At 38.5% G+C, this 14,104-nt stretch overlaps 4 protein-coding genes across 4 annotated transcripts; 3 read left to right on the top strand and 1 right to left on the bottom strand.

Moving 5' to 3' along the window:
- The first annotated feature begins 254 nt into the window (after positions 1–254).
- Positions 255–1,829, top strand: LOC119989198 (polyubiquitin 3-like). Its single transcript, XM_038834570.1, has one exon. It carries the CDS (start codon positions 516–518, stop codon positions 1,662–1,664), a length of 1,149 nt encoding a protein of 382 aa, XP_038690498.1. The 5' UTR covers positions 255–515; the 3' UTR covers positions 1,665–1,829.
- On the bottom strand, positions 1,686–3,611 carry LOC119989205 (expansin-A3-like). The gene has a single exon (XM_038834584.1). It carries the CDS (start codon positions 2,502–2,504, stop codon positions 2,067–2,069), a length of 438 nt encoding a protein of 145 aa, XP_038690512.1. The 5' UTR covers positions 2,505–3,611; the 3' UTR covers positions 1,686–2,066.
- On the top strand, positions 2,906–6,703 carry LOC119995629. Its single transcript, XM_038842139.1, has 4 exons — positions 2,906–3,031; positions 3,486–3,545; positions 4,796–4,888; positions 5,870–6,703. The coding sequence occupies exons 1-4, from the start codon at positions 2,906–2,908 to the stop codon at positions 6,425–6,427; spliced, it is 837 nt and encodes a 278-aa protein (XP_038698067.1). The 3' UTR covers positions 6,428–6,703.
- Positions 6,704–10,304: 3,601 nt separating this feature from the next.
- On the top strand, positions 10,305–12,590 carry LOC119987830 (peroxidase 21). The gene is made up of 5 exons (XM_038832740.1): positions 10,305–10,430; positions 10,530–10,678; positions 11,327–11,515; positions 11,604–11,769; positions 12,055–12,590. The coding sequence occupies exons 1-5, from the start codon at positions 10,355–10,357 to the stop codon at positions 12,459–12,461; spliced, it is 987 nt and encodes a 328-aa protein (XP_038688668.1). The 5' UTR covers positions 10,305–10,354; the 3' UTR covers positions 12,462–12,590.
- Positions 12,591–14,104: the final 1,514 nt, after the last annotated feature.

Below are 14,104 nucleotides of genomic sequence, written 5' to 3' on the forward strand. Positions count from 1 at the left end.
TTTTACTTTCTCCAAATTACTCACAAACAATTCGGTTGTTGAATTATTACATCAACAACAATCACATTACAGATAAGGGATTACCTATTCATTAGATCGTGGGATCAAATTTTATCCCCTCCCCAAAAAAAAAAAAAAAGAGCGCTTAACACATCCATTAACACGACCTTTTTATTTTTTTTATTTGAACTAAAACAATCATAAATAATTGAGTTGTGGTAAAGTCTCGATTATTCTGGCTTGGGTAGGAGCCTAGGAGGTGCGTGAACGGAACATTACGTACGAGTAAAGTCTCGATTATTCTAGGCTTGGGTGGAAGTTGCGTGAACGGAACGCTAAAGGCCGGTCGTTCGTTTCTTGCGAATTAGGATTCGATTTCCAATTCCTTGAGTCGGTTTAACAATTCTATATAATCATCAGCGTGAACTCTTCTCAGGCAAACTCTTTCTTCAAACAAATCAGTTTCTCTTTCAATTAGCTTTCGAAATTCTCTCTTCTTTTTCTCCGAAATCAAGATGCAGATCTTCGTCAAAACTCTCACTGGCAAGACCATAACCCTAGAAGTTGAGACCTCCGACACCATCGACAACGTCAAAGCCAAAATACAAGACAAGGAGGGTATTCCACCTGATCAGCAGAGGCTCATCTTCGCTGGGAAGCAACTGGAGGATGGCCGTACTCTCGCCGATTACAACATCCAAAAGGAATCCACTCTTCATCTGGTGCTTCGATTGAGGGGAGGGATGCAGATATTCGTCAAGACTCTAACCGGCAAGACTATTACTCTCGAGGTGGAGAGTTCTGACACGATTGACAATGTTAAGGCGAAGATACAGGATAAGGAGGGGATTCCGCCGGATCAGCAGAGGCTGATCTTCGCTGGCAAGCAACTGGAGGACGGCCGTACTCTTGCGGATTACAATATTCAGAAGGAGTCCACACTCCACCTGGTTCTGAGGCTTCGCGGCGGTATGCAAATCTTTGTGAAGACGTTGACAGGCAAGACCATAACTCTGGAGGTTGAAAGTTCTGATACGATCGACAACGTGAAGACTAAAATTCAAGATAAGGAGGGCATTCCACCGGATCAGCAGAGGCTGATCTTTGCTGGGAAGCAGCTAGAGGACGGGAGGACTCTTGCCGACTATAACATCCAGAAGGAGTCTACCCTGCATCTTGTTCTGAGGCTTCGTGGCGGGATGCAGATTTTTGTCAAGACCCTCACTGGTAAGACCATCACTCTGGAGGTGGAGAGCTCTGACACTATTGACAACGTCAAAACAAAGATACAGGATAAGGAGGGGATTCCACCAGATCAGCAGAGGCTGATCTTTGCGGGGAAGCAGCTGGAGGATGGGAGGACTCTTGCGGATTATAATATCCAGAAGGAGTCTACTCTGCATCTTGTTCTGAGGCTCCGTGGTGGGATGCAGATCTTTGTGAAGACTCTGACTGGCAAGACAATAACTCTGGAGGTCGAGAGTTCTGATACGATTGACAACGTCAAGAGCAAAATTCAAGACAAGGAGGGAATCCCACCGGATCAACAGAGGCTCATATTTGCAGGAAAGCAGCTGGAAGACGGGCGAACTCTTGCTGATTACAATATTCAAAAGGAATCTACCCTTCACCTTGTGCTCCGTCTCCGTGGTGGTCTTCTCTAAGCTTTGTGTCATGGTGATATCTGGTGTTTTTTTACTTTACAATATGCGTCTTATGTTGTGGTGCTTGTAGGCACCAGTTAATAATGTCTGAAATCTGATGGTTTTAATGAATGCCAGTTGCTTTCAATTCCAATGAGCTCTTAAATATGAGCTTTGTTCTTTGGTCTGCATTGTATCCCTTCGCTTGAGAAGAATCTCAACTTAGCTGCTTGTTCTGTTCTATTCTACCCATCATTAATTCATTATGCCACAGACTTCTGAATACACGCGAGTGTATAATGTTATGAGCTCATATCAATTTTTGGTTAATGGTCACAGCTGAGTTCTAGTACTTCCGACAGTTGGAGTGGTGGAGCCTCAACAGGCATGGAAGCCAAACCCCTGTAAAACAGACGGTAGACCTCATTGAGGTGCGATTAGTGGGTGGGTGTCAGTGTAATACCTGCGATATTGAACTGGAACAATGCCAGCAGTGCAGCCAGCAATTTGTTCGAAGACGGGCTTGGCTATATCTAACTGTTCTTGCGGAGGGTTGCACCAGCCTCCATTGTCATTTGGTAGAATGTAATTCGGCGGGCAAAGGTTAGTCCTTGTAACAATGAGAGATGGATTGCCTGGCTTGCACCAGTTAGGATCATCCACACATTTGATTTCATAACAAGCACCACAAGCTTGCCCATTGTTGAACAGAGCTGTGCTCAATGCTGCTGTGCTTAAGCCATAGCCTTGCTTCACCACATCTTCATAACCACATGCTCCTCCTATATAAACAACATTCAACATTTTCCCATAGTTTAGTTGTAGATATAACCATAACATGAATTTGGGAGGAAACATCATTGAGACAAAACTTATTTGCAACTATGGATGATTGGGATTGAGGCTGCAATTAGGGTGATCAGAGTTGGCATTTAGTGAAGAAAATGCTAACTCTCATAGTTTTGTCAATTCCTGTCATCATGAGCATTGAATCTGATTCAATCATTCTATGCCCTATGATAAGCTCTGATTCTACAAATTTCTTAGGCAGATAAGCAAATTCATGAATAGCTGACCAGAATCCTTGTTTACCTTTCTAGTTGTATAATAACTTTTTCACAATCTAAGTGGGATATTGGTGTGAAAATTAAATTACGAACAGAAATTCCTGGCAAAGAAGTTCTGGCATCTCATCTTGATTGCCCACGTTGCTATTTTATTTAGCTGATAAAAAGAATACAAAGAACACAGATCACTTGATCATGGCAGCTGAAGACCCGTCTGTTCGCTTTCTTGAGTACGTACCCACATGGGCTCTTGTCACTGTTTGCTTTGTTTTCATCACACTTTCCATTATCCTGGAAATATCTATCCATCGCCTCACCAAGGTAAGTATTTTCAAGCATTTGTCTTCGAAATGAATGAATTTTATGCTGACGAAAAGAAGGAAATGACACGGTGGCTCAAGAGACATCGAAAAGCCACATTGAGTGATGCATTGGATAGACTGGAATCAGGTGCAATCATGTTTGTTTTTGTTTTTTAACATATGTTTTTTTTTTCTTCATGATGATATATTTTTGGAACTACCTTCATGTTACATTACTTTGTTTGGTTTTGTTGCAGAGTAGATGCTTTCGAGGTTCTTGTCATTGCCATTGACAGTGAATCAAGACCCTATATCTGATATCTGTATCGGCCAAGGTGGCAGATACTATGTTTCCTTGTCAAAAACAAGTTGTAACACAAATAGCCAGACTACAATCTTATGAGTACTTAACCACTAAATAGAAGGAAATTTTGTCATCATTTAATGATCACTATGATGCTAATCTTTGGCAGCGTTGTCGACAACTTGCAAAAGATGATGAGTGTACATATGATGCCCGTGCAATCTCGGAAGTATGTATCTGCTGAGATTATCAGTCACTTCATTTTCATTTACGGGAACTTAAATGCTTGATTAGTTCAGCTAAATTTATTTGCAGGAAAGATTTCTCTAGTGACAAATTAAAGGATTCAGGAACTTCACATTTCATTTTTGCTGGCAGTTATACAGATTGAGTATAGTGTTCTCACCGTGACTTAAGGTAGGTGTTGTACACTACTCGTTACTTTAAAATATGTTTCATGGATTAGTTTTGCTAGCATTGTCATGGAAGTCGTGTCCTTGTGCCATCCAAAGATGTTTTCTACATATTTCAGCCACTGATTCAAGTGGTCAAGCTCCTCACCACCCTTCCCCAATGTCAGGAGTTCAAATGCTCATCCTTGTTGAACAATAAACAGTGAAGAAAAATAACCAGGCAGATTTTTTATTTTCTTGCTGAAACTAGAATAGATCTGAAACGATTCATCTATTAAGTATTTTTGCAAGAGAATTGAATTCTTATTTTCATATTTTTGCTTTTGATGCCATAGATGAGGCATAGGAGAGCTTAGGAAGAAGAAACTCAGACACCAGAGTACCAAGTGGCTAATGGTAACACAATTTTTTTCCCCTCTGTAAGGTGTTCATTGATTTTTCTTGGAGTGAATTCAATATGTTTCATAGTCTGAACTTTGAAAAAAGCAAGCCACACAAAGGCAAGGCGGCAAGAAATTGATCCCAAGATAATAAGGGCCTTAGTTTAGTACTGGACAGTTTCTCGCTTGACGATGAATTGGGCCTAGAATGCAGGGACTTTGATACACAGTTGAGATGAAAAAATATTTCAACACTTTAATATCTATACTGGAAAATTGAACTACTGGCTTTTTATGCAGAGTTTTCTATTATGACGATCAAAAGTAATTAGGATGCTTTGCTGCACTACATAAGATTGGTTCTGGGGTCCTTCCGGCATTGCACAAATATATACATGTTGTTCTCACAGTTAGAGAACTACCTCACAAGTTGGAAAGTTATAAAGAAAAGAAAGCAGAAGTAAATACTCTCTTGAATAAGATTCCACTTAAGTTCACTTGGAAATATTCTAGCTTCTAACCAAAAAAGATGTAAAAATCAAGTAACTGAATTTATTTTGTACTAAAGAAAATAAAGGTGGAGTGAAGTGAAGGCATTATGTTTGTTTTACTTCATATGATGTATGATGGTGTGATTCATAGTAGAAGGAAAAACTATGTTGTGTATTCAAGTGGATTTGTTTTAGGGCAGTTGTCGATTGCGAGTCGTCAGCAGAAAAGGCAGGATAAGTGTGCTGGCAAATCGGCAGGTTCAATCATTGATTTGTCAACCTACTCAGGTAAGCACTTAAAACATTTATGTTAGTCTTTTAAGATAAACATACAAAAACTAGTATCTTCCTTTGGCGATAGTCGACAATAGTTTTATATGATGTCCCAGAAGGGACAGTTGACCGCAGTTAATAGCATACAATTGTTGCTTTCAACTGTAAGAATGAAATTTGCAATTCATGCAAAACTTTCTCAGGGTCAGGGACCATTGGGGTCAACCTGGTCGCATATAGATTTTGATTTTGTACATTTGTGCCTTGCACAACACATATTTGCCACTTTGAGATGGGCATTGTAGTCATTTACCTGTAAAAATATAGATATATGTGGAGTTAGATGAACCAAATTCATGGCCACATCCTCCATTGTCATAGATTACACAACTAGGTGTCTCAGCAGCATATTTGTTTTCATTCGCTTATTCTCACTTCTTTGATTGCACGCCACAATAAGAAGTAAACAACTCATGCACAAGGCTCCTGTTGTTCCAATAATTGAACCTGTGACCTTTAGGTAGCACCCCTACAACTCTACCACAAGGCAACATTTTCGCCTATATTGCACCCCACAATATTCCAAAATAATAATAGCTTTGTTATTATAAAGTTGTTTATAAGATTTTCATTCTTAGTCTCTCTGTGGTGGTTGTCCATGGCGGCGGATAACCATTCTTTATGTATCCTGGGAGCCATGGATCGTCTTTGGTTTCATTGAATTATTCTCTTCCCAGAACCATCTTCACCACTTGTGACCAAAACCCTTCCACAATCACATTCCTTCACTTCAGGAGTCTCCTCATCATTCAATACAAATGAAGGCATCCCATCATCAGTTTTGGCATCGACATCATCTATTTCTGAAGAAGATATTTCATCATTCCCATCCATAGCAACTCCACAGTCTTCAATGGTAAAATAGCAGTGTTTCACCTGGTATTAAAGCATGCATATTGAGTGATGTTTTGTTTCTTATTTGTTTACTATGACTAGGTTGATTCCAACAATGAAGAAGTAGAAGATGGGGAGGAAGATAAGGAAGTTAAGAAGAAAGAAAGACCAGAAAGGCTGAATCTTGTCGCTGACAAAACTCACTCACATTCTTCATCACCATCAACCAAAAAAGGTCGAAAAAGTCTTAGGCACACAAGAAAACTGCATAAATCAATGAGCTGCAGGAGATCATCGGAGCTAGAACTTGAAGAAGTAAAAGGGTTTATGGATATTGGTTTCAAATTCAAGAAAGAAAACTTAAACCCAAGAATGTTGAGCATAGTCCCTGGATTGCAAAGACTCGGATTGCTCAGTGATAGACATAGTAGTACTATTAGTGAACTGAATGGGATTGCGGAATCAGTGGCAAAAGATGGGAAATCTGAAGAGGAAGAGGATAGAGGTGTCTTGAGACCATATTTATCAGAGGCTTGGCTTATAAAGAGACCCAATTCACAACTATTAAATCTGAAGATGCCTACAGTCTATGCCGCTGCTGATGAGATGAAGAAACACTTGAGATTCTGGGCTAGAATGGTTGCATCAGAAATCCAATAAGAATCTGAAACTAGCTAGTTTTGTCTCATAAAGATTGGGAATACAAGAGAATGGAGAGCAATTTACATAAGTAATAAGTAGTAACATATGTAGAGAATTTTACACTGATGTAGATATACTTTTTTGTGTGTTAACTTCTTGTCTTAATGGTACAGTACAGTTTTGATTCTTTCAAGTGCTTTGGTGCTTTAAAGATAAGGTTTTGGGATATATATGTAATGGGGCCTTCCAAATGAGAGCATTTTAATGAATTACGCCTTTGTTCTGTTGGACTGCTGTGGGTTGAATGGATATTTTCTTCTCTCTCTTAATTATTGAAGTGGAAAGAATGACAAAATAAGTATGTGATTGTGCCAAATCCTCAAGAAACTATTTCGTCTTTGTTGGGCATCAAAATTGCATGATTCTGTCGTTTCTCCACGATGATCCTCTCTCGCTAAGTCCCTACATATATAAATTCATAACGGAAGCATTACATGTTCATAATTTATGTTGTGTCCATAACTAGGTAGCATAGGGAAAAATGTAAGGATCATTTAGAGTTTCAAAATGATATGTGTCCATAATGTAGGTGGCATACTAACTCTAAATGGTCTCCACACTTTTCCTCATGCCACCTAGTTATGGACACATTATGGATGCATAGATTATGGACACGTAGTGTTTCCATTTAGAGTTAACATACCAATTAGATTATAGATAATTATGGACACATATTATTTTGGAATCCCTAATTATGTGTTTTCATTGTTGGTTTTTGAAGGGCCTGACAGGTCCACCCAAGATTTGCGTCCCAATCCACGGAAGGATTTGTGGGCCATATGGTCCATGGGCTGCTACTATTTTGCTTCAATGGGTCCCATGTCCATGGACCATGACATTCTATGGTATTGGTGGGCCTCGGTGGCAATGTAGTTGGCATTGATGGTTGTGTAATTGTGTTGTACTGTTGTTGATTTAATTGGGCCTAACAAAACAGGTTTTGTTCAAGATGGGCCTATATGGGGCGGACTAGATGTACATGTCGGCGAGCTAGAAATCAGGCTTCTGCGGATCCAAGGAGAGAAAATAATACTGAGAAACTTTAGTCACACTCTTGACTTTACTAATCATACCCCGATTTACATTGACTTTGCTTTGACCTTGTATTTTTTTAGATGTGAACTCTTTACACCCCACCCCCCTCCAACCTCTCTCTCACCTTCACCACTAGCAAGAAGACGATCCCAACATTGGAAATTACCATCTTGTGCTAGTTCGTCCGATTCATACAAATATTCAATCATGGTTGTATAGGCTTGCAAGAGGTCGTTCGATTCATACCCAACATTCACAATTGTCATCTCGAGCTAGTTCACTCCATTCCCACTCTCTTTCAATCGCGTTTCTCTACTAATTCTTAGAGGGTGTACTTGTCAGAATATAAAGTAGCTTTTGCAAATCCAAGCTCTCTTGTTGACTTATGATAGGGCATGAAGATTCACAGGAAGCTTATTTAGGGCACGGAGTAAGAATAGAAGAAATTTCTCAATAGATTCATCACTGTCCTTGAGGCTTTTTTGGATTCTTTGGCGATTTTTTCTGGTTTGGAGTTGGGGAATTGGTTAAAGGAGCAAGGGTTTTGGCAAATGAAAGTTATGATTGAAGATTGAGCTCTATCCATGAAGGATTGAAGGATTTATACTTTGGGGTGTGTTTCAAAAATGTTGGAGATTTTGGTTACTTTTGGTGTGATTAGAAATATTAATATTTTAATTTTTGAAGGGGTGCTATTAACAAGGGGTGTGTTTAGTAAAAATCGGAGTGTGACTAAAGCTCACCAATAATACTAGTAGAAAAATGGGTCTAATTATGAAACAGCACACATGTTCACATGGCTTGGGTGCAACCGGCCCAATCACTGATTCGGCAGAGCCTTTGTGCCGGGCTATGAATACCATCTAAATGGTTGGGCCCTAATTCCCTAAAATTGACATTCACACTTGCTGCATTCACCTTGTGTAGAATATCGATGAACAAAATAATGTGTCAAGTAATAAGATTATTTTTTTAACCAAGAACGAAATCATATAAATTTATCTTTTAAATATTTGATATGGATCTAAATTCGGGCCATCAAACCCACATGCACATAAGTTTTCCACCTAACGATAGGATAAATTGGGTTAAAACCCAGTGTATGGTCATAAGGATATTGTTCCTAATGAAAATTGAAATCAATACCTACCGAGTCCATACGATTTGATTTCAAATAGATTCACCAATTAGATTATCACTCAAATGGTGAATAAAACTGCCTCCATTGACTGCAAATAATGATAGCTGTTGTGAAAACAATCGTGTTCAATTGTTGAGAGTGTAAGTCTCCAAAACCAGAAACTTGTTATCTTTTGTGGTAAAATTTCCTTTCAGAGACTGTTGCTTGAAGGATAAACTTTTTTTTTAAAAAAAATATACCATTCATGATCATATACTATAAATATGTGGTTTCTACTTTATTAGTATTTTCTCTCACAATCAAGCAACTGCAACCACAAACACAAATGTAAAATGCAATCATATCGATTTTGCACACTTGCAATTTATACATTACCTTTCATAATCATATGCAACCATGGGAGGAGCACTAGCTTAATTAGTGAACATTGTTGTTGAGGGTCAATGATAATTGCTTGATACTTATGGGGATATGCGATGGTAGATTGCACTTGTACAAACTACAAAGGAATATATTTATGGGGATATTCGCTATGAACTCAAACTCAAGTCATCCGTTTGAGCATTCAATATGGTGTTACGCCACCCAATTAATCAATAAAATTGGGGACAAATAATTAACATAACCAATAAGAATGTTAATTTTCTCGTATCAAAACCATATTGTTTTCATTTGATAGTTAATTAGTTTTCATAACCATAACCCACATAATTAGATTGATGAATGAGATCTAAAGCTTCCGGCCATCCACTCTGATGCCCTATTGTTGTCCTGTTTTCGGATTTGAATATATTGCCGCTTTATCAAAAAAAAGAAAAAAAAGAATGAGATCTAAAGCGATCTTGGTGGCTATATTTAGAAGTTGATGCATAATGGGCCAATCATGTGTTGTCGTGGAAAGATAAGGAGCAATTATTAATAGAAATCCAATAAGAATAATATATATTGAATCATTTAATTTTCTTCTAAGCTACCTCTTGCTTCTTGTACCATATGTCATGAATTATTTTTTCTGTTATAATTGACCAATCAAACCTTTAATAGATAATGTTGAATTAATGAATTATTTGTTTGTTTGGCCTACAAATATTGTGTGTTTCTGGTTAGAGTTATTAGAGGAGAAATTCAATGCTTATCCTTGATTACATGGCGTGCGTCTCTCGACTGATGAAATGCTTAGTCATTAGTCAATGAATCTACAAATGACATGAACAATATTTTATGACCACTTAGTGGCGAATCTCTTTAGGATCAAATCGTATCAATTCAAAAAGTCTTGAATTTGATTCTCATTGGGAGTAATAATCTTGTGACCATACACGTTTTGGCCCAATTCACTATGTCACCATATGGGAAATTTTTGTATGTCCAGGACTAGGTCTGAGTTTAGGTTCATACTGAATGTGTAAGGGATAAACTTGTGTAATATGTACTCAAGTTACTAAAAAAAATCTAAAATTATTTTATTTCTTCCCAAAAAATAAATAAAAAATGAACAAATTGAGCAATAGTGGTGTATGTGGTGGCCCACTCGCGTGGGGTGGTGAAACATTGCCGAAAGGTCAAAAGAAAGTGGCGCCTAGTGGCGGCGGCATGCGACTTGTGTGGCTTCGCACTACTTAATGACTCATCATTTCCTCCTATATAAGCCTTGTCAAACTCCCTCTCTTAATCACACACATTACACATACACACACAAATCCAAAACAATGGCAACCAGGGTTCATTCTTCTTTCTCAACTTCCATGTTTTTGCTATTCGCATTGCTCTTGCAACTTCATTCTGGTATTCTTTTATAATACACTTTATATTCTATCTTCTATTTGGTTAATTAGCAATTGCTTTGGTACTCGAAGTTAACAGATTTTGTTTTTGTTTGAACAGGTACAAGTGAACTTCAGTTGAATTACTATGCACAAAGTTGTCCAAAAGCAGAGGAGATCATCAAGCAAGAAGTAATCAGCTTGTACAACAAACATGGAAACACTGCAGTGTCATGGCTCAGAAATCTCTTCCATGACTGCATTGTAAAGGTATTGTTTCCGGACGAGGAGGGCCGCTACCGTTAAAGTCATTACATGGCCATCATAAATCTATCTATTTATTAAATTCAAAAAATTACGTGGATCTCACACGTACTGATAAACAGACTGGATGTCTGTGATTAAAATTACAGTGACTTCTACCACATGGGCCCTTAACCCGCGTTGTTTCATGAATTTTGGTTACTTTTTTTTTGATAAGGCACAATATATTCAAACAAGAAGCAAAAACAACAAAGTAAGACATCTCAGTGGATGACCTAAGAGAGTATCAGAAAACGAGACACGCCCCCAAAACACAAACAACAATAAAGAACTAGGTAGAATATTTCAAGTCTAAACAAAATAGTATGCCTAGCAAACAAAAGACTAGATAAAGTACTTGAAGAAAAATGATCAAAAGCCAAGAATATGTAGCCAGGTTCCTAATAAAGTAAGATGTATTGTTTTTGAGCCTTGCTTGGATGTGGTTGTTGCTGATGAGAGATCAAAATCAGCCAGATAAATAACTTGAGAGTCATTTGAAACTTTGTCTAGGAAGCCACAGACCATGCTGATGAAGACTATATAATGTATGTGCGTGTGTGAGTTAATTAGCTAATAAGCTCCTCTAACTGTATGTACATGTACTAATTGCAGTCATGTGATGCGTCTCTCTTGCTGGAGACAGTAAACGGCGTGGTATCAGAGCAGGCATCAGAGAGAAGCTTGGGCATGAGAAACTTCAAGTATGTCAGCACTATCAAAAAGGCTGTAGAGACTGCCTGCCCAATGACTGTCTCTTGTGCTGATATTGTTGCTCTCTCTGCTAGAGATGGCATTGTCATGGTACTGATCAACAACTCATAGATTCACAGTATAAAAATCAGGTTTATAATTATCTAATTTACTCTACACACTTGGAATTATATTGTAGCTAGGAGGACCCCGAATTGAAATGAAAACAGGGAGGAAGGACAGCAGAGAAAGTTATGCAGCAGCGGTTCAAGACCTCATTCCCAATCACAACGCTTCCACTTCATCTGTGCTTTCTTCATTCCAATCAATCGGACTCGATGTGGAAGGATCTGTTGCTATTTTAGGTACCAATAGACGTTCGAAAATGTTGAGTATCTCAGTATTTTTTGTTTCGGCTATCCCAAATGTGGATATAAATGCACATGATTCATGTGAAATCGGGGGCCCACATGCATTACGTGATCCATACGAAATCTTGTGTTTACACATCAGTATTTGGGATAACTGTAACAAAAAACATTGTGGGATCCGTAAGAATGCGGATAGAGAATTGGTCTGACTTGGGTTTTTTTTAGAGTGTTATTTGGGTCAATTTCACTAACATGGGCCTATTTGATTGGGCATTACAGGAGCCCACTCGGTGGGCCGAGTTCACTGTGTCAACTTAGTCCACAGACTCTACCCGACAGTTGACCCGACTCTAGATCCGACATACGCGGAGTATCTAAAAAAACGCTGCCCGACACCAGACCCGGATCCAAAGGCAATACTATATTCAAGAAATGACCGTGAAACACCGATGATAATTGACAACTTTTACTACAAGAACATTTTGAAACACAAGGGACTGCTCATAGTGGACCAACAATTGGTTTCTGATCCAACCACTCTGCCTTACGTGCAGAAGATGGCAGCTGATAACGGCTACTTCTATGACCAATTCGCTAAGGCCGTGCTCGTGTTATCAGAGAATAATCCTCTGACTGACGATCAGGGAGAGATTAGAAAGGATTGTCGCTATCTTAATAGCAACTAAGAAAATCTATCTTGATTGGCTCTCAAGTTTCAATTTGTATTAATTGAACCAAATCTCAAGTGTGTGCATAATAAACTGTCAAGTTTGATAGTCTTGTAAGAAAAATGACACTCAAATTTGATGAATATATGCGAGCAACATATGTTTATGAACATGCATTGCGTGGCATGAATAAATTCAACGGGAGAGAAGCAATTTAGGGTTTAGGCAAAAAGATAATCAATAAATTATAATATCATATATAAAGAAAATTTTATTTGCACACCATTAATATATTAAGTTTACACCATTTTTTAAAATTTTATATTTGACATAAATATCTTTATTTATAATGACATTTTAACCCTTAAACAAAGATGAAAAGATCATGAAGCTATTCTATTTCATCTCCCTGCGATGCCTCACTTCTGGGTAAGTTCATTGTAACTCATGGGGTTCAGTTTTTGGTAGTATAGAGTTCTTGTGAGGGATGGAAGTGGAACTTAACATCACTAGACTACTATTACAATCCTATCATATGACCATAACTATAATCTCGATGGGGTAATAAGTTCTAGGTTCCAAGGTCTCTGGCGTTCAGGAAAGAAAGCTTTTACTTGAATTGGCAACAGAGTCACCCTGGTTTTGTGTTTTGGATATTTGCAGGCGACTATTTATGAAGGTCTGAAGCATGAGAAAATCTTCAGTGGCTTGAACCACTGAATGGATGACACGGGGCGTATTCTTATCTTTTTCTTTTCTATTTTTTATGCCAAATCCAGATCGGCCGCTTTCAAGAACAGATGCCAGCCGATCTCATCGATGTGGATCTAAAGCGGCAGATCGGGAAGAAGTTTCTTTTTCTTTGTTCTTTCTCTCCAACCTCGATACATCATGACATGGGTGATCAAAGTCAAACCCAATTACCCAACCCCTCTTTGCAAAGCAATAGCAAGGCCAATAAGCAGATCCAAGGTAAGTCTGGAAGAAGTGGGGAAGTGGACTCCACCAACTCCAAGGCAACGGATTTCCCAACAGGATTCGGCTGTATAGTGAGGTCTCGTCCACAATCAGCTGCAGATATATAGATGTCCTCCATCATCGGTGGCGCCGTTGTCAATTGATCGGAATCCTGCCAATTAAGAGAGACTGAGACGGCTGAACTCACACTTCAATCAACCCCTTCTAGTGCAATACAGTCGATGAATCGATCAAGAGGCTATTCTCTTCAATTTATTTGGGCCAACAACGAAACTCTCGGATTTCTTCCCGTGTTTCGGCGACAAATGAAAGAGGCGGAGGCCTAAAAAAGCTGGAAAATAAAAATAAAATAAAATAAATGAGTCAAGGAATTATTATGTCACGTGTCAACCGTTCTGTGGTTGATGCGCACCACGTGAGCAGAATGACGTGGTGCGCGCAAACCATTGAATATTTTCTCGTGTTTCGACGACAAATGAAAGACGCGGAGATGTAAAAAAATGGCAAATAAAACAGAAATAAAATAAATAAGTCAAGGAATTATTTTGCCACATAAATTAGTCTCGCGTTTTTTTAATAAGCCACATAATATATTAAAACAAAGAGAGAAATACAAAAAAAAATAAAAAATCCAACTCTTTCTTTTTTTAAACGGGGAAGAGGGCATTCAAACCTTGATCACA

This window comes from Tripterygium wilfordii, chromosome 3 (genome assembly GCF_013401445.1).
Source record: "Tripterygium wilfordii isolate XIE 37 chromosome 3, ASM1340144v1, whole genome shotgun sequence".
NCBI lineage: Eukaryota > Viridiplantae > Streptophyta > Magnoliopsida > Celastrales > Celastraceae > Tripterygium > Tripterygium wilfordii.

Excerpts from the sequence above, each read along its gene's own strand:
- LOC119989198 (XM_038834570.1), top strand. The coding sequence starts at position 516 with ATGCAGATCTTCGTCAAAACTCTCACTGGCAAGACCATAACCCTAGAA.
- LOC119989205 (XM_038834584.1), bottom strand. The coding sequence starts at position 2,504 with ATGATGTTTCCTCCCAAATTCATGTTATGGTTATATCTACAACTAAAC.
- LOC119995629 (XM_038842139.1), top strand. The coding sequence starts at position 2,906 with ATGGCAGCTGAAGACCCGTCTGTTCGCTTTCTTGAGTACGTACCCACA. Across the intron at positions 3,032-3,485 it reads CTATCCATCGCCTCACCAAG|CGTTGTCGACAACTTGCAAA; the intron begins GTAAGTATTTTC and ends AATCTTTGGCAG. Across the intron at positions 3,546-4,795 it reads ATGCCCGTGCAATCTCGGAA|GGCAGTTGTCGATTGCGAGT; the intron begins GTATGTATCTGC and ends GATTTGTTTTAG.
- LOC119987830 (XM_038832740.1), top strand. The coding sequence starts at position 10,355 with ATGGCAACCAGGGTTCATTCTTCTTTCTCAACTTCCATGTTTTTGCTA. Across the intron at positions 10,431-10,529 it reads GCTCTTGCAACTTCATTCTG|GTACAAGTGAACTTCAGTTG; the intron begins GTATTCTTTTAT and ends TTGTTTGAACAG. Across the intron at positions 10,679-11,326 it reads TCCATGACTGCATTGTAAAG|TCATGTGATGCGTCTCTCTT; the intron begins GTATTGTTTCCG and ends TACTAATTGCAG.